Source organism: Peromyscus maniculatus, chromosome 4 (assembly GCF_049852395.1).
Source record: "Peromyscus maniculatus bairdii isolate BWxNUB_F1_BW_parent chromosome 4, HU_Pman_BW_mat_3.1, whole genome shotgun sequence".
NCBI classification, from domain to species: domain Eukaryota; kingdom Metazoa; phylum Chordata; class Mammalia; order Rodentia; family Cricetidae; genus Peromyscus; species Peromyscus maniculatus.
In genome coordinates this window covers 4,312,513-4,335,235 of record NC_134855.1, presented here as the reverse complement: position 1 = coordinate 4,335,235, position 22,723 = coordinate 4,312,513, and the positions used below count along the sequence as shown (strand labels likewise).

The window sequence follows — 22,723 nt, the reverse complement described above, 5'->3', positions numbered from 1 at the left end:
CCCTGTGGGCCCAGGCTGGCAATCTGGGGACTGGCTTCTGGGAGGTCAGACCTGCTGGTTGGTGTTGAAAAACAACAGGAGAGACTGAGGCTGGCTGAGGAATTAGGAGAGTGGATCTGAGCCCACCAAGAGTTGTCATGGAGACAGAGGCATCCCATCTAAGGGCTGAAGTGGGAGGTCCAGAGGCTCAGACTTAGGTGCTGGGGTAGACTCTGGATTTGAACCCCAGCTCTGCCATTCTCTGTTTCCTGGCCTGTGTACATCAGTTATGCAAGGGAGGTGTAGCCAAGTCTGGGTGGAAGGAGCACGTGGCACGCAGTGCTGTGCATGTGAGCGGAGACAGGCACCAGGGCTCAGCCCAGGGCCTGGCTCAGAGGAGGCGCAGGTTCCCCACAACTCAGCTACATTCATTGTCTGTGATAAGCAGCCCGTGTTCCTGGTGGCTTCCTAAATGGGAGGCAGGTCAGGAGAGGGGAGAGGCAAGGACAGGCCTGAGAGTTCAGATGGGCACTGAGGCTGGGGCCTGTGCAGTTGACGTCTGAAGTCAACTCAGATCCCCAGGAGCCCTCTTCCCCAAGGCTCCCAGGACTGGGCTGGGACCTCACGTCTCCTTGTGTCTGCTCAGCTTTGCTCCAGTGAGGCCTGCCCTGGTCCACATCCCAGGAGGGGTGGGAACCTAGTCCTGGAGGGTCGGGGTGGGGAAGAAGGGTTCAGAACGGGACATTAAAGGCTCCACTCTGGTAGCAGGGTGAGTGGCCCAGGAAGCTGCATGGAGCAGGAACACTTCGGGCACAGTGACTGTGAGATCTTTGAATCCAGGGCCTGGCTCTGGGCACTGCTCACACTCTAGGGTTCTGGAGCTCTTTTTTTGTTTTGTTTTTTGAGCGAGGGTCTCATGAAGCCCGGGCTGGCCTCAAACTTCGTGTGGCTGAAGATGACTCTTGGTTTATTTGGTGCTGAGGACGGGACCAGTGTCTGGAGCATGCCAGGCGAGCAGTCGCGATACCAAGTGGACTGCGCTCTCAGCCTGCTGTCGCTAATGTGCCCTCCCCACACTGTTGCCCTAGACTCTGCCTGGGGGCCCACACCCCACACCTCTCCCTCCTCCCTGGCTGTGGAGTTCCCACAGCTCTGCCGAGGAATCTTTCTGCCGGAGGAAGTCGGCCCGTGGCGGACGATCAATTTGCCACGTTTCGTAGACCATGCAGAAGCATATTTGGGGGTTTTAATCTTCTTAATAAATCGTTCTCAGATTGTGCACGATTAAACCCCCGGAAAATTCATGAGCACGTTGGGAATAGAGACCTCGCCAGGAAGGTCTGACATGAACAACACAATAAACACAGCTTCTAAATTGGGTCAGGGAAGCCTCGGAGGCCGTGCAGGACAGTCCTGAGGCCCTCCCCAGGCCTATAAATTAATCATGCACACAAAGAGGGCCTTGTCCATTCTCCTCAGTGCCAGGGGTTGTCTCTGCCCATTGACTCCCGAACCCCGCCCCCTTCTCCGCTCTCCAACCGACCAGTGAGGCATTTCAGCTTCTGTCCTTTGTTATTCCTGTCTCCACAGCAAGGTGGGTGTACATTTCAGCAAGAGAGATGTAGGTTAGATAGGGGCAAGAACTTCCTGGCTGATGGCAGGGTGGTGTGAAACATTGGAGTAGGTTGTACAGGTAACTCAAAGACACTCTTTCCTGTAGGAATTCAAGACCTGTCAGGCTCTACCCCACTGTGGCATCACTGGGCCCGTGACAGAGGAGGCCTCAGGACCTGGCCTGGAAGGGCCTCATTCAGGAAGAGTTAGCACCCCTGTGCCTAAGTGACCCAGCGAATGAGACCAGGCTAGCATGCTTAGGCCCAAACCCTCTCTACAGTCTTGTGGTGATATTGTGTTCCCCAAAATATTGACCCAAAAAACTTATCTGGGGTCAGAGAACAGAACAGCCGTAATATTAAACATAGAGGTTATGTAGTGGTAGCACACGCCTTTAATCCTAGCATTCCAGAGGCAGAGATCCACTGGGATCTCTGTGAGTTCAAGGCCACACTGGAAACAGTCAAGCATGCTAACAAGAGCCTTTAATCCCAGGAAGTGATGGCAGAAGCAGAAAGGTATTTAAGGTGTGAGGACGAGGAACTAGAGCTGGTTAAGCTTTTAGGCTTTGAGCAGCACAGTTCAGCTGAGATCCATTCAAATGAGGATACAGAGGCTTCCAGTCTGAGGAAACAGAATCAGCTGAGGAATTGGCGAGGTGAGGAAGCTGTGCCTTGTTCTGTTTCTCTGATCTTCCAGCATTGACCCCAATACCTGGCTCCAGGTTTGTTTTTATTAATAAGACCCTTTAAGATTCATGCTACACAGTCTGGAAGGGAGTTGTTAACGGCAGGCTTCAGCTGACCTCAGCCTCAGTCCTAGCTTGGGGATGTGGTTCAGTTGCTAGAGTGATTGCCTAGCATGTGTGGGACTCCAAGTTCCCTCCACAGCACTGCATAAAATCAGGCTTAGTGTCGTATACCTGTGATCACAGGACTCAAGAATTAGAGGTTGGAAAGAAAAAAAAAGAGAGAGAGGTCGGAAGGTCAGAGGTTCAAGGTTCTCCTCAGCTACATAGTGACTTTGACGCTAGCTTGGGCTACATGAAACCCTGTCCAAAAAAAAAAAAAAAAAAAAAAGGAAAAAAGAAAAGAAATCACATTAGGCTCACCTTATACCCCACACCCACTGCCTATGGGAATCCCAGTCAGGTGGCACAGATACTATCTCCTCTGGGAAGCCTCCCTGGATTACCCCTGGATGTCAGTTGGTCATCGATGCTTGCTTCTTCTCTTCCGTTTCCTTGGCCTCAGCCCCTGCCTGCGTGCCCCTGGAGGAGCCCACATGTGTTATTAAACTGTCAGCTCTCTAGGGACAGGGACTGTATTGGAACCCCCTTGTGCACACACAGTGTCCCTTCCTAGACCATAGAAGAACTTGCTTGGGTTTTCAAGTACCAGTTCCTGGGAGTTGCCCCCATACACCTCAGGGTAGGTGCTAAAAGCTCAGCTTCCCAATGGCATTTGTGGGAATCCTGAACCATTGAGCTATGAGAAGAGGAGGTAGGGGCAGAAGTGTGGGGTGGAGGCAGTGACTGGCCAGGCTGGGCCTGACTTGACTTTGTTAGGTCTCATGTTTGGGGTTTTACCCCTTCTCTGGGCCCACTAACACCTGACATGGTAGACCTGGGGCGGGGTGAGATAGCCTCGGCATAGGAACCTCACACTGAGACACTGGCCCTGGGCAGGTAAGCCATTGAGGGATGTGCAGGGCTGGGCTGGCGGGGAGGGTGGGATGCATCATCAGCTCCACAGGGAAGAAGGGGGGCCCTGCTCTGGCGGATGTGGGGCATGGGAGACCCAAGAGGAAGGAATAGACGGTGACAGCCTGAGAAGGCCAAGGACATCCCCATGCTCTGGCCAGGCGAGGAGGGCACTGTTTCTGTCAGCATGCTTACCCCATGGCTGGGCTATTCTCTGCTCTTGCTCATGGGAGCCTTAGAGTGCCAGAGTGCCTTGCCTCTCCAGAGAGCACACATACTGGGGTCCTGGATGCCTATATATGTGTATGAATTTGAGTTTGAATGCCAGGGTGCACGTGTGTGTATCCATGTGTAAACCTGTGTGGGTGTGCATCAGTGTATTCAGGGGCCTGTGAGTGGGAGGGGGTTAGGGCTGGTGGCTTGTCTGCAGGGCTGGAGACAGGCTGGGCCTTGCTCTTGAACTGTCTGCAGGCTGACATCAATGCCTCAAGAGGTCAGCAGGTGGAGAAAGAGAGCCACTGTGGGAGTGTGGGTCAAGGAGGCCTCTGGGCTGTTCCTGGATGGCCCTGACTCAGGGACTAAAAATAACACCAGAGTCCACACAGTACAGAGAATACATACGCCAGGTTCCTCAGCCCCCTAAACTCACTTCAGCTAGTGTTGACTGAAAAAGGACGGGAATCCTCAGGCTTGGGACCAAGGTCCTTCTGAGGACCTACTGTGTGCTGGCTCCTGACAGCCCTAGAGATGTGAGAGTGAAGTGAGGACAGTTAGCTGCTTTGAGAATCCTCTTAGGGACTGCCCTCAGGTCAGAGGTCATCCCAGCCCTGCATCGTGCTGTGTGCTCTTTCTCTTGGCCAGACCTCCTGCCCCGCTCACCCTCCTTCTCCCTGGATCCTAAGATGCCAAAGTGACAGAGGAGACGAAAACAATAAAAATGAAAGGTGGTTGCCACGGAAACTATAAAGTAGAAGCAGAAACTTTGCAGAGCAGGAGGGGGAGGGGACCAGCCCTGGTGGCTGGCAGGGGGGGCTGGTGTCAGGTGGGAGGCTGCTTGTGGTCTGAGGAGGGGTCTCATCTTGCGCCTGGGTCTGAGCTTTTGGGCCTTACGTCACCTGGAGCAGTCAGGGCTTCCTTGCAGGTCTTTGCATAATGATGTCTTGAGTCCACGTTCTGACATGCAGAAAGATGTGCCCTGGGCCTGGACAGTTTACAAGGCGGCTTCCCACATGTTGCCTCATCCAGTCATGTGACAGTCCTGGGAGGAAGCCTGTCTGTGGAACAGAACTGTGAGTCCAGCCAGTGAGTCAGGGGACGGGGACTTACCCCACAGAACACAAGAGGTGAGCTTGCATCTCTCAGGCTGCCAGCCCCTAATTCTCTGGGCTCTCTCTGCCTGCATAGCTCAGTGTGGAATCCTGTGCTCCCTGCGACTTCCACCCTCTCTTCCCTCCTTCAGTAAGGCCCCAACCCCCATTTCCTGGAAGCCACCTTCCCCTTGCAGTACAGCCTTAGGGAAGCTGCCTCTCACCAAGGCCCCATTTCCCTGTCTGTGGAACGGTCACAACCCCTTTGGCTTCTGAAGGATTGTGTGAAGATGAAAGGAGACAGCCCTGTGACTGTAAGTTGCATCTGAACCTGGCACACTCCCTTGACTTATGTGGGGCTGGGTGCAAGAAGGGCCAGAGTGTAACTCCACTGCCTCAGAACAAGCCTTGAAAGACCCATGGGCACCAGGACTTATCAGTAGGTGAAGGCAAGGGAGAGGCCAGAGCAGTGGGGCCCTGCCCGCAGAGCTCAATGTGAGGTTCAAGGTTCGGGTCTGAAATGTGCCCCTGAATGACACATGGCCTGTGTAGAATGGGAGCCAAGCTTTCGATTTCTCCTGGGAGACAAGCAGTGAGCCAGATGCATTATTAAATGGCAGAAAGGCGGCACTCTTGTGAAAGATAATGGGGAAGTGTATTGATGGGTTATGAATCATGGAATGAGAGGGGGAGATGAATAATTTCTGAGCTGTGGTGGAGGTGCAGGGCCTCTGGCCTGGCTTTGCTGAGAGCTTGGGAGGGTCATGATGCCCAGGGATGGAGGTCTGATGTCTGAGGGCCTCCAAAGTACACATACATGTGGGCACACATGTACCCAGTGCTTTTCTGTATACTTGAAAGAGATGGCCCACCCACCGCCCAATTGACATTGGCCATGTGACTCTCAACACTGGGAGCTGAGGTTGCCAGGATGGAGCAGGCAGACAGGAACCTGACCCTCAGGGAGAGCTCGCTGTGCTAGCAGAGACAGGTGTTGGGTGAGTCTCAGTGCACGAAGCACTGAGGAAAGGAGTGCGCCCTGGGGGGAGGATGGCGTAGGGAGCTCGCAAAGGGAGGAGTGGCCTTTGTGGAAAAGAAGGGTGAGTGGGGGTCAGTCAGGTCGCTTGACAGAGGTGTGTCAGAAAAGGGGCCCAGCAGGCCTGGGAGGCTGGCACGAGTATCCTGCACTTGCCCATTCTGCTTGCTGAATGCAGAATAGACTCTAGATGCAAGAGAGGATGTAGGGGAACAGCTGAGGGCTATGGGACTCTCCGAGCTAGACACGGTGGCTGCATGGCCCTGGGTGATGTCTGTGAAGATGGAGAGAGGCCTGTAGACACAGCCGGGCACTGGGGGTTGGTTGCAGGAGTCGAATCTAGGAGCCTTGCTTGTGTCCTGGGTCACAGGAGACTTCAGGAGACGCTGGCTGATGAGGACTGGGCCAGGGAAGTGTAGAGAGCTGGGAGAGGTGAGAAGTGGAGACTGGTGATGTCCATTGGCCACTGGCTAGGACCAGCTCTGGGTGCCCTCAGCCTTGTGGCTGAAAGATGCTGGATTTGCACGCAGTCTCTGCCCTTGGTAGTCAGTCAGCAGCTTAGCCACCTGGGAACAAATAATAAACGTTACTGGGACAGCATGGAGCTCTAGCAGGGGGCAGGTTGTAGAGACCAAGTCTCTGTCACTCACCAACACTGTGCCTATGACTGAGAGTCCTCGTGCCCACCCCCAGGGCTTTGTAAGGGCTCAGTGCATGAACACTGCCTGGCAAAGACTGAGTACTGTATTGGGTTCGTAAGTGGGACCATGTGACCCTGCTCATGGCATCCCCTCTGGGCCTTAGCCTCTGGCAGGTCTGACCTCCCTTGTCCAGCTGCGTTCAGCACAGGAGGAGGGTGACCAGGGTCACAGCAGAGCTTGGCAGTGCTGCCCCCCAGGCTTGTAAGGGGACACCGTGTCTATCAGTGTAAGGGGATATCAGCCCAGGACCTGGTCAAGTCAGGGAACCCAGAGTCCAGGACAAAGGGGCCAGTCATGGAGCTTCCCAGCCTCCATGAGTGACCTGCTGGGCCCTCACTCCAAACCACTTGTGGGGAGCCTGGGGCATCAGGGGGGACTCTGAAAACTGTGTTCTAGGCCTCACGTGGCCCTGCTCTGCTGTGAGGTTTAGAAACCTTGCCTTGTGAGGCACACAGGTGCTGAGGTGGAGAACAGGCTGTAGAATCATTTCTGTTGGGAGCTCCACACAGAGCCCAAGAGGGCAACAGGCATGACCTTCAGCATTATCCATGGGCCCATCTCCTGCTGTTGGAGCGTCTAGCCCAGCCCAGCACGGGACCTTATGTCTGTACTCTTGGTGCTTGGGTGGTGAGGCAGGGTCTCTGCGAGCTTCAGGAAGTCCTCATTCCACAGAGGGAGTCCCGTCTCCAAGCTGGCTAACCCAGACTTTAAGGTGAGCTGGGCACCTGCTGTTTCTAACACTTACCCCAAGCCATCTTAAAGCCCCAGGACTGAGGTACAAGACGAAGATTTTATCAGGGTGCCTCACCTGGTAAGGGGGTGTACTGGCCATGGTCCTGGCTGCTAAGAAGTTTCTGGCCTATCTGGACCTTGGAAGAGCTGTAGGTCGGGAGCACAGGGGAGATGTGTATGCATAGAAACCAATGTAAATGGACTCAACGAGGGGGCTCGCTAAGCTAAGGTCGGAGGGAGCAGGTCCAGAAAGTTCTGGCATTACCTTCCATCTTCCCGGGGCAAGGACTGTAGGGAAGAGGGGCCAAGGTGTTTAGGGGCTGAGGCCTCTGTGCCCCAGGATGTCCCTGTTGCGGGGTGCGAAGAGACTCAGTGGGACTGAGTCCATGCCAGGGCTCTTGCCTATGTCTTCTGGGCTCTTAGGGCCAGCCAGAGGTTAGCCCCTGCCTCAGCATTGTAGTCAAGAGGGACCTGAGGTGGGGTAGGAGCATACCACTGGCTGCCCCTTGTGGAGCTTGCAACAATAGCCTCTTGCTAGGAAGAGGGAGGACCTTAGGTGGTTCCCAGGCCTGCGTTCTGGTTGGAGGGTGGGGAGGCCCCCAAAACATTTTTCAGTTTCTAGGTGTGGAACACACTCTGGGAGAAGGGCCGGGACTGGTCCTGTAAGGCAGTGAGTTCCTTGTCCAGGAGGTTTGGCAGAAGAGGCTGGGCAGGTTTTCCTTCCTCTCATGCCCCTGAACCATTCTCTCTTCACTAATCACCAGAAGAGATTCCTCTGGGGATGCACAAGGCTCGGCCACGGACTTGCTGGTTTCCAGGGTGACCTTGAGCGTGTTTTCCTTGGCCCCAGACTGTGCGCTCCTTCCTGTTGGAGCAGGCACTGGAACAGCAGGGCCAGCCCTTCCTCTTGCCCCTGGTAGAATTTCCAGGCAAAATGCTGTTCCCAGGGCGGGGGCAGGGCTTCATTGTTCTCACTCTCAAGGGGACTTGAGGGGTGAAGGAGGCAGAGGCTGCGTTTAACTCCTACATGGCCTTAGGATGCCAGCTCTGGGGCCGGGGTCCCCAGGCTCCCGCGAAGCTTGCCCTGGCTTCGGCACCTTCAGTGGCTCCCATTTCGTCCCTTGTGGGACTGAGCACAGCCGCTTATTGTTCAAGAGCCTGAAAGTGTGCCCAGGCCAGCCAGGAGGCAGGAGCCGTGACCCAGAGACTCGATCAAAGGCAATGGTAAAGGAAAGGCATTCATTCATTCATTCATTCATTCATTCACTCACTCACTAAGGGCTGACTTTCAATCAGTCTTGCAAAGAGTCAGGAATGTTCCCTGGCCTGTACAGCCCCATGCTGCATTGGGAACATAAGCCCTCCAGCAGGCCAGCCACAGTCACCTGGAAGAAAGCCCAGGTCTTGAGAAGAGAGGCGAAGTCACTTGCCACTGGGCTGCAACTGTCCTTTGGCATCTTTGAGCCCAGCTCCCTCCCCTTACCACGTTCACCAGACACTGAGCACTGTCTGCACTGGGACCTGGCTGTGAGTAGGATTACCAAGGCCACAACCGTTATTGAGGTTTGGAGGGAAACAATTAGGAAACACCCAGATAAGAGGGTTTCGGGAGGTCCGGAAAGTTGAAGAAAATAAATCAGGGCAGAAGCATGTCCCAGGGAGACTGGAGCAAACTGACCTGGGCTAGGACATCAGGGAAGGCCTCTGAATGTGTGGTGTCAGAGCCAGAGTGCAGCGGCCAGAGATGCTTCATCTTGTTAATGAGTTGGTAGAGGCAGCACACGCAAAGGCCTGGGGTGGACTGTGTTGGGCTGGCCAGTGCTTACAAGTCATGGCTGGGTGCATGCTTTGCCTACGATCTTAAGTATGCAGTGAGCTGAGGCAGGAGGATTGTGAGTTTGAGGCTGCCTTGTGCTGCATAGCCAGACTGCCTGGAATTTTAGGGGAAAAAAGTAAATAATGGGCTGGAGTTCTTGCTCATGCATAGAGCTCTTAGGTACAGCATCTGCAACACCTAGGTCCAGCCCTTCTCCACCCAAGGGAAAACAAGGAATTCTTGGACCTATCACCCTCTCTCCTCTCACCCCAAATTTAGATTTAGTGATGCTGGGACCCTGGAGTGTACTCCTGAACGGGCATCCCAGCCCAGCCCTGCACCCGCAGGCTCACAGTATAAGGGCCAGCCCTTTCCTAGTTGCAGTGAGAGGACCAGAGAGGACTATAATTTATTCAAAGTAGCCCAGCCATCTGACAGAACTAAGCCTCAAGCCGGCCCCAGGGGAGCCTCCTCCTCCTTCGCACACCCAGGCCTGCCCCCAAGCGCCCAGCTCACCCTTTGCTCCAGCCTCAGCTCTGCACACTGTCTCCGACATCTGTCCCTTTCCTTACACGGTTTTCCTCTCTCAGAGTGCACCCTGCTCTCTCTCCTGTCCCTCCTATGTAGCCTTCTAGCTCAGCGCCTGTGCCCCCTCCTCCCCTCAGTCCTCCAGTATTTCTCTCCATCTCAGTTCTCTCCCTGCTGACTGTGGATCAGGTGGGTTCCTCTACTTATTTCCAGGGTTGCTACCACCTCTCCCAAACTTGGGTCTGCTCTGGGCCTGGGATCTCCTCTCAAGGAACCCACCTGAGGCTGCAATCCTCTGTTCTCTGTGGCTCTCCTGGGAGGCCCAGAAAGGTGACGTGCCACCCTCAGAGCTGACTCCTTACTCGGAAGCCTAGCCCTTAACCCTTGCAGCTCCTGCCTGTGCTACCTGGGCATCAGCTACAGGGCTGGTTCAGCTGTCCTCTTCCCTGGGCTCTGCAGAGAGGCAGTGAGGCCCCTCCCCTTGGAACCTAGGCTGGTGCCAGCCTTACCAGGGTTTGTAGATGATCAGGCTGGCGTGCCTGAGAAAGGAGGAGGTGCTCTGACCCCACACTGAGACCATATGGCACCTCCTCTGGTGGCCTGGTGGGTGTAGTAGACCAGCCTGCATGGAGACCTGAGACCCGGCCCTTTGTGGGGCTGAGAAGAGGGCATGAGGGCTGGGTTGGGGCCTACCTGGAGCTGAGCAGGCTTTTTGGGTCAGGGCAGGGGGAGGAAGCGGGAGAGTGTAGCTTCAGGCCTGGCCATCTGGGCTGACAGGGAGCGCAGGCCTCCAGGGCTGGAGAACAGTGAGGGCCAGTGTGCTGCAGGTAGACAGTGAAGCGCAGCCTCTCGGGCCGCTTCTGAAGTGGGGGCCTGGCACCTGGGGGGCATCACACTGGGCATCCTGGTTCTGCCAGAGAAGGAAGCAGCCTGGGTAGCTGCGGGGGTCCCCTGGGGAAGGCCAGCCTGAGTCCTCCCCAGTGTGGAAGGGGTCATTTCCTCCACTCAGACAGGCCCACTGCTGGGTGGGAGGGCTGAGGGTGGGCACCCCCCTCGGTGACCGGGGTTGGTTGGGTGCTGGATTTGAGTGTCTGCAGGTTAGAAAGAGCCTTCCTTTGGGAGCCCCACCCCCGTCACCCCAGCTGTCCTCTGCACCCCAGGATAGGCTTACAGTGGGCTGTTGACAGCAATAGGAGAGTGTTCCCTCTCCAGGTCTCTAGAGAGTAGGCAGGATGGGGAGCAGGAGCTTAGGGTGTGGCTTAGAGCCAGGACAGTGTTTTTAGATACCCATAACCCTCAGGTGCGTGGGCTCAGCTCTCATTTCCAGAGGCTCACAGATAGTGACAGAGGCCTGTCAGTGTGCTCTGGTTAGCCCCAGCCCTGTCCCAGGACCCCATCCTGTCAGTGTGGGTGGATTGTTTGGAAGGTGCTCATAGTCCCTGAGGTAAGCTGTCTGTGTGAGCTCAAAAGTCCACACCTGACTGGTCCCTGTTCTTCTAGCCTGGGGTCTTACCTGCTCCGCATCAGCCATTTTTTTTTTTTTTTTTTTTTTTTAAGGACGTCACTAAATTTGTGGGTGGCTTTTGGGAGGGAAGTTTGGGGGGGTGCAGTGGATGCCTGTCTGGCTTAGGATGCTCAAGCAGGACCTCCTTTGGGGGTTGATCTATGCCCTTCCACTTTGGGGATGGAACCAGGCTCCCCTCCCCTCTCATCTCCAGTGCAGTTCTTGCTCCTGGTCCCGCTTCATTCCTGATAAACAGTGGATGCAGGAAGCTGTCATTGCCTTTTAGACAGACAGCATCCTGAGGGGGTGGCTGTGACCTTAACTGTGAGTGCTCAGGCTCTGAGGAATTAGAGGTGGAGCCTGGCTGAGGAGGCAGATGTGTGCAGAGCTGCCTGTGTAGAGGAATTAGAGGTGGAGCCTGGCTGAGGAGGCAGATGTGTGCAGAACTGCCTGTGTAGGGACTTCCGGTCAGTGCTGCCTACGCAGGTCCAGACAGGAAGCCTGACAGGTCTGAGCTCTCCAGACACCATTGTGTGGGCCTGGGGTAGGCACTGCTAGAAACTAACTTCCCCCTTCCCTGTCTTCCCCTGTCCCTGGACAATGCTAGCTCTGAAGGTAAGTCCCAGGTTGCTGCCCTGTCCTCACACCATTAAGACCTTTGCAACATCCAGACCCCTGGGTTCAGGTCCTACTGGAAGCCCTGTGATCTTAAGGAACTTACTCTCTTGTCTCCAATATTGTTTTGGAAAAACAGCCACCTGTCTGCTAGGGTCACTGGGAAATGATATGATTGAGCGTGTGTGGGATGCTGAGGGCAGGATCTGCCATGGATGTATGCTAGGGTGGGCCAGCTCCTACAATTAGCACGAAACCCAAGCTCCATCTTCCCACAGGCCCTAGGTCAGGCTGTGACCCTGCAGTTCCTGATTCCCTCTCCCTGTATGGGTGTGGCGCCTGCATAAATGTCTGCACCACAGCAGGCCTGGTGCCTGAGGAGGCCTTAGATCCCTTGAACTGGAGTTATAGATGGTTGTATGCGCCATCTTGTGGGTGCTGGGAATCTAACCCGGGCCCTGGACCAGAGCCTGTGCTCCGTGGTCGTGTTTAGCCTCCCAGCCCCAGCACCTCGTTCTTGGTGGCAGTGTCTCCTTCCTTGCACAGTGCTCTGGGTGAAAGCCAGGTCCTTCTGCCATGTGCTCAGCTGCAGCACGGAGTGACTGTCCTCATTCCCTTGGCATCGGTAAGCTTTTTGAGGGCAATTTGGGTCACATGCTCCCCTACCCCTTCCGGCCTTCACATTTTTTCTTTTCAAGATAGCGTTTCTTTGTGTGGTCCTGGATGACCTGGAACTCACTCTGTCGACCTGGCTGTCCCTGAACTCACAGAGATCCGCCTGCCTCTGCGTCCCTAGTGCTGGGATTAAAGGTGTGCTGCCACCACCACCACCACCACCCAGCCCAGAGGGCCTTCAAACTTAATGCCCTAGTAAGATTCAGGACTGTCTGGGCTGGTTCCTCTTGGGCCCTGGCCCTGGCCTGGTGCACAGTGTACTTGGCCTTTTAGCCCAGCTCCGAAGCCGCTCAGCCCTTCCTTCCTTGTGGGTGGAGCGCAATTTGCTGTTGGCTTTCTGGCATTGAAGATCTTTCTAAGAGCCTAGTGGCGGCCATTTTAGCAATGGGGCAGATGCCTTTGGAGGCAGAGAGATGGCTGCTTTGTGACGGACTTGGTGTTAGTTATTTGGCGGCGCTGAAGGCCATGCTCCCTCCAAATAGCAGCATAGGACAGGAGGATATGAAAAGCATATTTGGAGTCTGTGTAAACATTTAGAGATTGTCCCTGTGCCAATTGGAAGGCATGGGTGAGAGCTATCAGCTCGGCCTGTTGGTTAGTGGTGTGTGCGGGTAATGCCTGTGCCTCTATTATCTCAGTATCTGACACTATGGCATAGCCCGCCTTACGGGTCTCTTCATATAAAAAGGAGCTGCCATCTGTGTACCAGGTATAAGTAGCCTCAGGCAATGTGCCCTCCTGTATGTGTGAAGGGTGAGGTAACAATTCCTCTAAGGTTTCAGGGCAGGAATGAGAAGGAGAATAGTTAGCATTAGGTTGAGGGAGGAGGCTTGAAATATTAAGAGGTGGACAAGTCCGGAAAGTAAGTGTGGCATCCTCTAGTAATGCCACCTGGAGAGAAAGAACCCGGGAAGGAGGTAAAGTTTGTAAGCCTTTATAAGCTAAGAGATGGGACAGATTATGATGAGAAAAGACAATAACGGGTGACCCAAAGCTTAGCTTCTTTGATTCCCGAATAAGGAGCTCTGCAGCTGCTAAGGCACAGATGCAAGGTGACCAGCCCTGACTGGTAAGGTCTAGCTTCTTTGACAGATAGGCTACAGGTGCAAAGGAGGGTCCCAGCTGATGCCCTAGAGTTCCCAGAGCAAATCCCTCCTTCTCTGCTACATAGAGGGAGAAGGGACGGGTTAAGTCTGGAAGATGAAATGCTGGGGCTTGAAGAAGAGCCTGTTAGAGCTTTTGGAAAGGTTTAGTGACAGGATGGAGGAGGGGCTCATGTGGCGAGCCCTGAGCTGCCTCATATAAGGGGCGAGCAAGGAGAGAAAAAAGATGGAACCCAAGACCGTAGGAAGCCAGCTATTCCTAGGAAAGACAGAATCTCCTGTTTAGTAGAAGGGACTGTGAGGGACTGGATTAGACGCTTTCTGTCTACAGTAATAGCCTTGTGAGTTGGAGTAATAGTTAGACCCAAATAGATGACCTGGGGAGTGGACAGCTGAACTTTAGAAGGAGATACCCTGTAACCCCGGTTGGATAAGAAATTTAGGAGAGCAGAGGTGTTAGTTTGGCTAACCTGTAAGGACGGGCTACAGAGTAAAATATCATCTACATATTGTATTAGTTTAGAGCCAGGGAGAGACAGAGAAAGCAGGTCAGAGGCCAGAGCCTGACCAAATAGGTGTGGACTGTCTCTGAATCCCTGTGGCAGAACAGTTCAGGTCAGCTGTGTGGACAGGTGAGTGTCAGGGTCAGTCCAGGTGAAAACAAAGATATTTTGAGACTGAGGACTGAGAGGAATAGAAAAGAAGGTGTCTTTGAGATCTAGAACTGAGAAGAGAGAGATTCCTGAAGGGATAGTGGACAGGAGAGTATAAGGGTTAGGCACTACAGGATGGAGGGGGACCACTGCAGAGTTAATGAGCCGGAGGTCTTGAACCAGGCAGTAGGTTCCATTAGACTTTTTAACTGCAAGTATAGGGGTGTTAAAAGGTGAAGAGGTTAGGTGGAGCAGCTTTTTCCTGAGGAGGTCAGAAATGATAGGCTTAAGTCCTCTTAGGCTCTGGAGTGAGAGAGGGTACTGAGCTTGGGTGATGTATCTGGTAGGGTTCTGTAACTGGATAATAACAGGCTGATGGTGCCTAGCGATAGAAGGGTTCTGGGTATCCCAGACTTCTGGGTCTACCTGAGAGGCTGGCAAGGGGAAAGAACTGTTAGAGTCAGAAGAGTTAGTGGCTAGGAGGAGGAGTAGAGGAGCTGCTGGAGTGTCTGGGATGAGGCGAATGTGTGGAGTGAAAGAAATGGATGCTCCTGCCTTAGCTAGAAGATCCCTCCCCATTAAAGGTACAGGGCAGCTTGGCACCACTAAGAATGTGTGTGTGAGAGGGAGCCCCTGAAAATGCAGTTAAGTGGTGGTGTCTGATGAGGTAGATAAGGCTGTCCCTCAACCCCGACAATAGGGAGAGGTAGGCCCCAAAACTCTCTCAGGACAGAGTAGGTAGCTCTGGTGTCCAAAAGGAACGAGATGGGGCACCCATTTACTTTTGCTTGGTATTCTTTTTCTCCCTCCTCTTCTCCCTCGTTTTACATTTCTTTATTGTGTATGGACCCACGCATGCCTGCTGGAGGGGAGTGGAGAGCAGCTTGCTGGAGGTGGTCCTCCCTTCCTCCACAGGCTTTCAGAGATCGAACTGAGGTCTTCAAGCCCTGAGCCGTCTGCTGGGTCTTCTGAGGGACGGTGAAGACGGTGATGGGGCCTAGCTGAGATCTGATTTGGGGAGTCCTGTTTCTATTTCTAGGCTCCATTCACATCCACTGGATCAAACACCTTACATGATGCTAGGAAATGCCTGCTTCATCAGCTGGGGGATTGGAGACTACGGTCTTGAACCCCCACCCAGTCGATGGAGAGATGTGTGTTACCTCCTCACTCAGGTGTCCCTCTGGAAGTGGGCCAGGGTGACAGTACAAATCCAGACGTTTCCTGTAGGCACCCAAGCTCCTGGATCGGGGCCTGGGAAGCCTGTCTGTCTGAGGCAATCACTGAGGCTTCCCTGTTGGTAGTTGGTGATTGGAGTCCTCGGTTTGGGAAACAGCCCTAGTGAGGAGGAGGGCATTTTCCAGGTGCCCCTGCCAAAACTGGGCTCTGCCTGGGGCTGCTCTCCTTCACAGGAGTGGAGGCCACAGGGGTCCTGCTCACAGGCGGAGGGGGCAGAGGCTCTGGGGGAGGATTGGTTCCAAATGCCCTGCTGGGGTGCAGGAAGCTGCTTTTGTTTGCCTCCAGGTTCTCGATTGAGAGCAGGAGGGGGGGCCTCTCAGGAGGGGGGGCGGGGAGCCAGGCCTTTCCCTGTCTCCGAGCTCCTGCGGGGACCGCCATTCCTCCTCAGCACCCACCATGGGCCTGTAGAAATGCTGGGCTGGGCTGGTTGGTAATGACTACTACTTTGCCAAGGCCAGGAGCTCATTGTGCACCAGCTGACTCTCTGGGAGCCTGTAGGCGCTTAATTGTGTCCCATTGTAGGCCGGAAACTAATGCCCAGAGGAATTGAGAGCCTGAGGTAGAAACCAGGCCAGACCTTTGGAATCCTGCTGTGTACAGATGGGGTCCTAAACTTTAGTCCTGCTGCCCCAAGGCCACCAAACACATCCCTGCTGCCTGCCTGCTGGGGGCCAGGCCAGAGGCTGCTCTCCACCCGTTAGCGTTCACCTAGTCCACAGGGAACCCAGCCAAGCAGGCCCAAAGGGAAGCAAAATGGGTCAGGTGAACTCTGCTCTGACCCTGAAACTTTGCAGGTGGGGACCTCCAGCTTCTAACTGGGCTAGCTTGGCGGTGGAGAGCAGTCACCCCCAGAAATGCTGAGGTGTAGCGGGGACGCGCTGAGCCACCTTTGTGGGAGGTGCTCCGGAGGTGAGCTCAGCCCACAACAGGCCTGGAGTCCAGTGACAGGGTGCAGGTAACTGTAGTGGTATCCGGGTCCCTGTCTCCCAGATGACAACACTTCCAGTCCTGTGGGGCTGGCTGGTGTTCTGGGAAGAGGGACAGGACTGGACCGGGGACTCTCTACCGCTGGGTTTGGAGAACTGCCCTCCCCTCCCCTCCCCCATCCCAGGTCCCAGGATGGCGCCTGGCTTCCAGCTGTGATCCAGCACCCCCCTCACCCCCGACCTGGAGGCCTTCCCTCCCTGACTGAGGAGCCGGGAAGGGGGCTTCCCTTGTGAGGAGAAAAACCTGGCCTGGATTCCTGCCTAGGCTGCCCTACCCAGCTCCAGACTGCCCCAAGCACCACCTGTGACCAATCCACTCCACTTCCCTAGAGAGTTCATGCAGCAGCCTCTGGCCAAGACCATGTGCCATTACACTTTCTCTGTGATTGAGGCAAGTTACACACACACACACACACACACACACACACACACACACACACACACACACAAGTCAACACATGCAGGCATGTGCGCATCTTTTAGGTCCTCAGTTTCCCCTTCTGTACTTGAAGGGATGGAAGTCTGGTAGATGGTGTGGTTTTAATAACTTAAAATGACAATGTTGCTATGGGGACTAAGAGAGAGAAAGGGAAGTCACCTAGGACCAGGAGGGTCAGGAACTCCCTGTAGAGGATGCAGACCTAAGAGGACGGGAAAGGAGCGGGTAGATTACTGGCCACAAACAGAGCAAGGGCTGCGAGCTGGCAGGGGACAGGGTCCAGGCAGGGATGGGTGAGGCTGCAGGGGGTTTGATTTGTGCCCGATTTCTGGCGCTTCAAATACCAAAGAGATGCTTGGGTTTGTAGCTCTTATGCTCTGGGGAGCCGTCGGAAGTTTCTGGAGCTGCAGAAGGACTTGGAGAAGGCTTATGCGAGTAGATCGAGGCAGCTGATTCATCCCCTTTGCAAGCCTCAGTTTCTCCTCTCCACTGTGAGGTAGGGATCTTCCTGCCTTCAGCCTCGCTAGTGCTACTAATGTTGGAGGGGAGGAAAAATTCAGGCACCCTGGTGATTTGTTTGGTGTGGGGATGGGGCAAAATGGCTTGGCAAAGCCCTTCGATTACATAGGTGTGCCTTATATTCTTTATGTGTGCTTGAATTACACAAAGTAATCCTAGTGATATGAAAGCAGTATTTTCTATCAGACGAGACTGCCTTCTAAATGTAAAGAATAGCCAAGTATCTTAGGCAGAGTCAGGGAGGACTTCCGACCCGACTGAGGGGTGCCTGCAGAGCTGTGTGCGGCCGCTCACTTCTGGTCATGTTTCCATCCAGTAATCAGGGACCCCCTCCCTCAGACCCTAATTGCACGTGCCTAGCCTTAGGGTGCGTGCAGATATGCACACCGCTGTGGCATAGTGTGCTCCGGGAGCCCTGGGTGCAATGTGGAGTCTGAGGCGCGGGCGTCGGGATATGATGCTCCTGGGGTCCCTCGGGCAGGACAGGGACACTCCCGGGCCGCGTCGCCCCGACGACTCCAGGCCAGGATTTCACCCGCACTGACTTTCCGGGCGGGTGCCAGCCCGGCCTCCCGGTCCCGGGCCCCTGCGGAGGGGCCGGCTGCTCAAGGCGGGGCGGGGAGGCGGCGGAGGAGGAGTTGGAGCTACTTTGTAGGGCAGCCTTGGCCTCGGCGGCTGCTGCACGGGAGCGCAGGAGAGTGCAGGGCGCCCGCCGGGCGGTCCGGAGCGGCCGATGGGGCCCGTGTGAGCGCCCAGGCCTGGCCCGGTGCCCGGCGGGCGGCAGCATGTCCGCGGGTGGCAACGCCAGGAAGAGCACCGGGAGGCCGTCCTACTACTACCGGCTGCTGCGGCGGCCCCGGCTGCAGCGACAGAGGAGCCGCTCCCGCAGCCGGACCCGGCCCGCCAGGGGTAGGCGACACCCCGACCCCAGTCCCTCGCTACCACCGTATCACCAGAGAATGTCCTGGGGCACCAGGGGGCCGGTGATGCGCCTGTGTCTGTGGGTGAGGGCCCCTCATCTGGAGATACCGTGACTGTCCCATCCCCATTGCCCCAGCTTCTGTTGGTCCTTCTTCTTGGGGAGCCTGGGTCTCTAGTGTCTCCCATGTACCAGGAGCAAGGAGTAGGGGCCCTGATATCCAGTGCCCCCGCACCGCTCAGATCCGTGTCCCATCCCACTGTGCATCAGTTTACCCAGCGCCCAGGCCGTAAAGTAGTCGAAGTGGATCTTGGCTTGTTTCCACTGTCTGGAACTCAAGCTTGGCCTCCTTCAGTCCGGTATTGTCCCCTCACCGTTAGGATGGACAGTTGGGTAGACTTCCTGGAGGGAGCCATGTTTATAGGGACCTGGGGCCCCTCTGAGTGGCCCTTGGACGGATACCTCTTTCAAGATGGGCGTGGGGTGGAGTCGGGGAGGCACGCACAGCCTTTCCTCCTTCCAGTAATAAGATCTTCAGCCAAAAATGCTGAAAGTTTTCAGGCTGCCTTGTGCTGGTCTAGTAAGTGGTAAGGGTCAGGGTCTTCCACACAGAGGCTCTCCCCTGGGCTCTAGGAAGGCCGGATGCCTCCGAGGCTTAGACCCACTGAAGGTGTCCACGATACAGAAGAAGCTGGGTTGCTTTGCATCATGAGGTTATCTGGGGCATGGGAAGCCTGGCCCTGGCCCAGGCCCCCCTTCACCATAGGCAGAATCTGGCAGGTGTGGAGAGGTGTTGCTGTATGAGTTGGCCCTTGTTAGGGTGAGGGCTGGTGAAGCAGGCAGGCAGTCTGCACTAGTTTACTTCCCCCCAGGAATGGGGAAGAGTTTTCCCACAGGAGAGCCAAGTAGCAGTGTGCAGGGTGTGTTTAGGAAGTACTGAGTTCCTGTGCACAGAGTTCACGTTGAAGCTGTTCTGCTCACAGGTTTGTGCTGGGACTTGGTCTGAGGGTGTCCCAAAGTTTGTGATACCCCCACCCTTTGCTTCTGCTGAAGTGGCCTCTGCCTAGTTCCAGCCCCAAGTCTAGGGCTGGCCCAGGAAGCCAGAGACCTGGGTTCAAGCTTTGTGAATGGGTCCAAATCACCGCATTTCCTGAGCCTTCGTTTTTGCTCAGCTGTGGGAGAAGGCGTCATTTCGACAGGTTCCGGCTGTGAGAATGGGTGTGGGATGAGTGTCCAGTTGTATGCGGCTCCCCTCAGAGCCTCTCCTGTTCCTGCCCTATCCCTCAAATGCCCCCCATGACCATGCTCTCTTCTGTACCCACTGTGGAGGCTCTCAGAGGATGGGAACTCTGCCTTCTGTCCAGTTAATGAGGCCAGGGATGATCAATGTTGAATGGATCAAACTGTTGTCTGAGCCTTGGCTCCCAGCTGGGCTCAGCTTTGTGTGCTAGCTTGGAAGGAACTCTCTGCTTGCTGGTGGTGGAGAGAGCAGCCCTGATGGAAATTCTAGTTGGAGAAATTCAGGAAGGCTTCAGAGAGGCGTTGACATTGAGACTGTGTCTAAGCTGGGTGGGATTTCCTTTGCTTTACCAGGAGTGACTGAGTCAGCCGTAGGTCCAAGTCCTGCTTCAAAAAAACCGTCTTTCTGTCAGCTGCCTCTCTGAATCTCAGGGACAGTGGCAGTGGCAGCAGGGTCCTGTCTGGGAAGCTAGAAGCCTGTGCCTGCAGCTCAGACCATAGTTAGGTGTGAACCGTGGTCCTTTTCCAGGTGTAAAGTGCCTGTGAGTGTGCACAGAGAAAGAAAAGGAAAAAGCCCTTGGGGTAGAGTGAGTTCATCTTGCATGGGGGACAGAGGACAGCCTTCGGTAGTGACCAGTTGTGTGTGTGATCAGAGTTGCAGGTTGGGGTGCAGGGTGGCCAGGGGCTCCTTGCCCATCTTCCTGCTCTGGCCACACTCCCTTTTGTGGGCTTCCTATTGGGAAGCCACACTAAGATCTTGAATTGCTCCCTTCTGACCTTGGTGTCGTGGTTAGGGTTGGTCCTCTAATGGTAGCATTACCCAAAGGGGTGGTGGCAGCCCCTTGATCCACCTTCCCCCAGCCTCACTTCTGACCTCAGCTCCTAGCAGGGAGGGAAAGGAGCATAGCTCTGTGTTCAGAAATAGAAAAGTGCGTGAAAGTGCTGGGGGCTGGTAGCAGGGACCCACAGATGGCCAGGCACGGGTGTTGGCTAGGCCACCACCTTCTGCGGAGGGCCTCACTGCCCGCCGAGAGCAGCGTGCTGTTCTTGACAAAGCTGTGAGGGAAAGCCGATGTCTCCAGGGTCCCAGGGTTGCACACTGGGTCTAAACAAGGCTCTTCTCTCCTTGCCTTCAGGTTCCGCATCTGAAGATCGGGCAGGTGGGCCTTTCAGTTGGGAGGAAGCAGGAGATTTGTGTGATGGCCTCATCTAGGCATTTCATACTGTGCTGTGTGACCCTGGCCACTTGAAGGCCGGGCCTTTCTTCTGGTTTCGGGGAGCCTTGTCTCCAGAAGGATGTCACCAGTTAAGGTGCTTTGCTTCCATTTCTGGTCTCAGGTTAAGAACGACTTCCTAAGAGAAATACAGCACTCCCCATCCTTGATACAAGCCCTAGCCTATCATTCAGTACGTTTCCAGAACCTGCTAGCTGCCGGCTTTAGCCTGGGCCCAGGGCATGTGGAGATGAGTTGTACTTGCTCCTAGACTCACCGGCCCTATTGGCAGGAGAGACCAGCTTATCGGGTACCGTAGAACACAGGCCTTTTCTAGGGCCAGGGCCACGGTTAGTGAGAGGGCTCTATTCCTAGCTCTGCTTTTGGTTGCTGACATCGGGTCCATTCCAGGCTCTCAGTCAACCCTTCTGTCAGGAGGAGCTGATCCTATTCTGTTGCCCCATGAGCTTGGACACCTCTCTGGGTGCTCACAGTAATGCCAGGGAGGTCTGGGGTCTTCTGTGTCTGAGTCAGTCCCATGCGAGGTCCTGCTGGGGGCTGGGGTTGGGGCAGCACTTGCTTCTGGCATGGCTGTGTTTTCCCCAGCCCTCTGTCTGTCTGTTTCCCTGTCTTGCTGCCTTGTGGCCCAATCCTACCTGGGCCTCTTTCCCTGCAGGAACTGCTAGAGTCTGTGGAGTACCAGGAGGGGGCTCCCAAGAACCCCCAATACACTCTGCAAAATGAAGGGCTGGGGATGACCTCTAGAGTGTGGCTTCCTCCACTACCAGCTCAGAGCATGGCCTCTGGGTCATCTGCCCTTGGAGTCTGGATGGGTGCACACCTTTGCCCATGGGTGTGTGATTCCGGCTCACCAGCACTCCAGATGGCAGCATGGTTGTGCCTGTGTCTGTCACATTGGCCTCTCGTGGGAGCAATAGTGAGGGAAGGACCCATCCTCTCCCACAAGGAGGGCTGGAGGACTGTGGGAGAAAGCAGCCGCAGACTCCCAGGGATGCTGCTAACCGTGTAAGTGGGATAGGAAAAGGAGACGGCCTTCTTAAAGTCAAGGCCTGGCCTCCAGCTGCGTGGGCCACGGGTTAGTAAGGCAGAGACCAGAATCTGGGGTTGGGCAGAGCTGGGCTCCAGCATCTGAGTGGTGTGGCCTTGGGCAAGGCTCTCAGTCTCTGGCCTCTGGTTTCTTCATCTGTAAAATGAAGATACCAGTATACATCCACAGCACTGCTATGCGTATTAAATGTTAAGGTTCTGATGTTAAGGTTAAACATTCCGAGTTCACTGCCGGAACAGATCGGGCACTCAGCAGATGGAAGCAAAGCAAATGGGAACAATTTTGACTCATATTATTACCTCATAAGGGGAGTGAGCCCACCAGACCCCAGGATATGTGAGGGTGAAGAGAAGTTGGGGCCGAACCCCACATAGGCTCTGTATCTCCACAGGAACAGAGAGAGGAAGCGGGGAGAAAGACAAATTGGATTTCAGAGGTTCCCCCAAGAAGAGACAGAGCATGTCATTGGTCTCTGGGGAGCATATTTGAGTACTTGGGGGCCACAAGATACATCTAGCTCCCAACCTCACTAGTGTTCCCAGGCTTGTCCAGCTCGTAGGTCCAGACTGTTGCCCCAGGGCCTTTTGGCATGTCTCCTGGAATGCAGAGCCCACTGGCTCAATCTGGAGTCTTCCTCATTCCTTCCCGTTGGCTTCTCTTCACACACAGGTTACACCCACCTCGGCCGCCCCCACCTCGGCCTCCTGCCTCACCTTTGCCTGCTCTCCCCTGTTGCCGTTCACATTCTGCCAAACATGCCGCTTTACTGGCAGATCACATGTCTCAGGACGTCAGCCTGGTCTACCCTCTAAGTTTCTTAGTGGGATGGTTCAGCGCACATTGGATGGTGAGTTCCCAGCCGCAGGCAGGCAGCCCGGCAGCCCGAGGCCCACTCCCTAGACAGAGCTTTAGGTCCTTGAGGGAGGCCAGAGGCGCCAGTTAATCTGCTGGAATGTCAGCCCCGTGGCCTTCGATGTCCCGGCTGTCTTCATCACCTTTAATAATTAGATAGGCTCTTTCACTGACGGAATGTGGGCCATGCCGAGGGCCTCCCTTGCTTATCTCCCACCTTGTAACTTCCCAACCCTTCATAAAGGTGCAGGGCATTATTATTTCCATCCCAGGTAGGGAGAC

The 22,723-nt window shown here is 55.1% G+C and overlaps 1 protein-coding gene across 13 annotated transcripts in view; it reads left to right on the top strand.

Annotated features, from left to right (window-relative positions):
* The window catches only part of Dab2ip (DAB2 interacting protein), a 184,093-nt gene that overhangs the window by 56,466 nt on the left and 104,904 nt on the right, over window positions 1-22,723 (top strand). For 4 of the 13 annotated variants that reach the window (XM_076568782.1, XM_015988750.3, XM_015988747.3 and 1 more), the window contains exon 1: window positions 17,841-18,057. The exons of 4 other annotated variants lie outside the window; for them this stretch is intronic. In XM_076568782.1, coding sequence (XP_076424897.1) covers window positions 17,934-18,057 — 124 coding nt within the window. In that variant the 5' untranslated portion in view covers window positions 17,841-17,933. Of the gene's footprint in view, window positions 1-17,837; window positions 18,058-22,723 lie in introns of those variants that run through there. 5 more of the 13 variants (XM_076568781.1, XM_015988751.3, XM_076568784.1 and 2 more) reach the window with 4 other exon arrangements.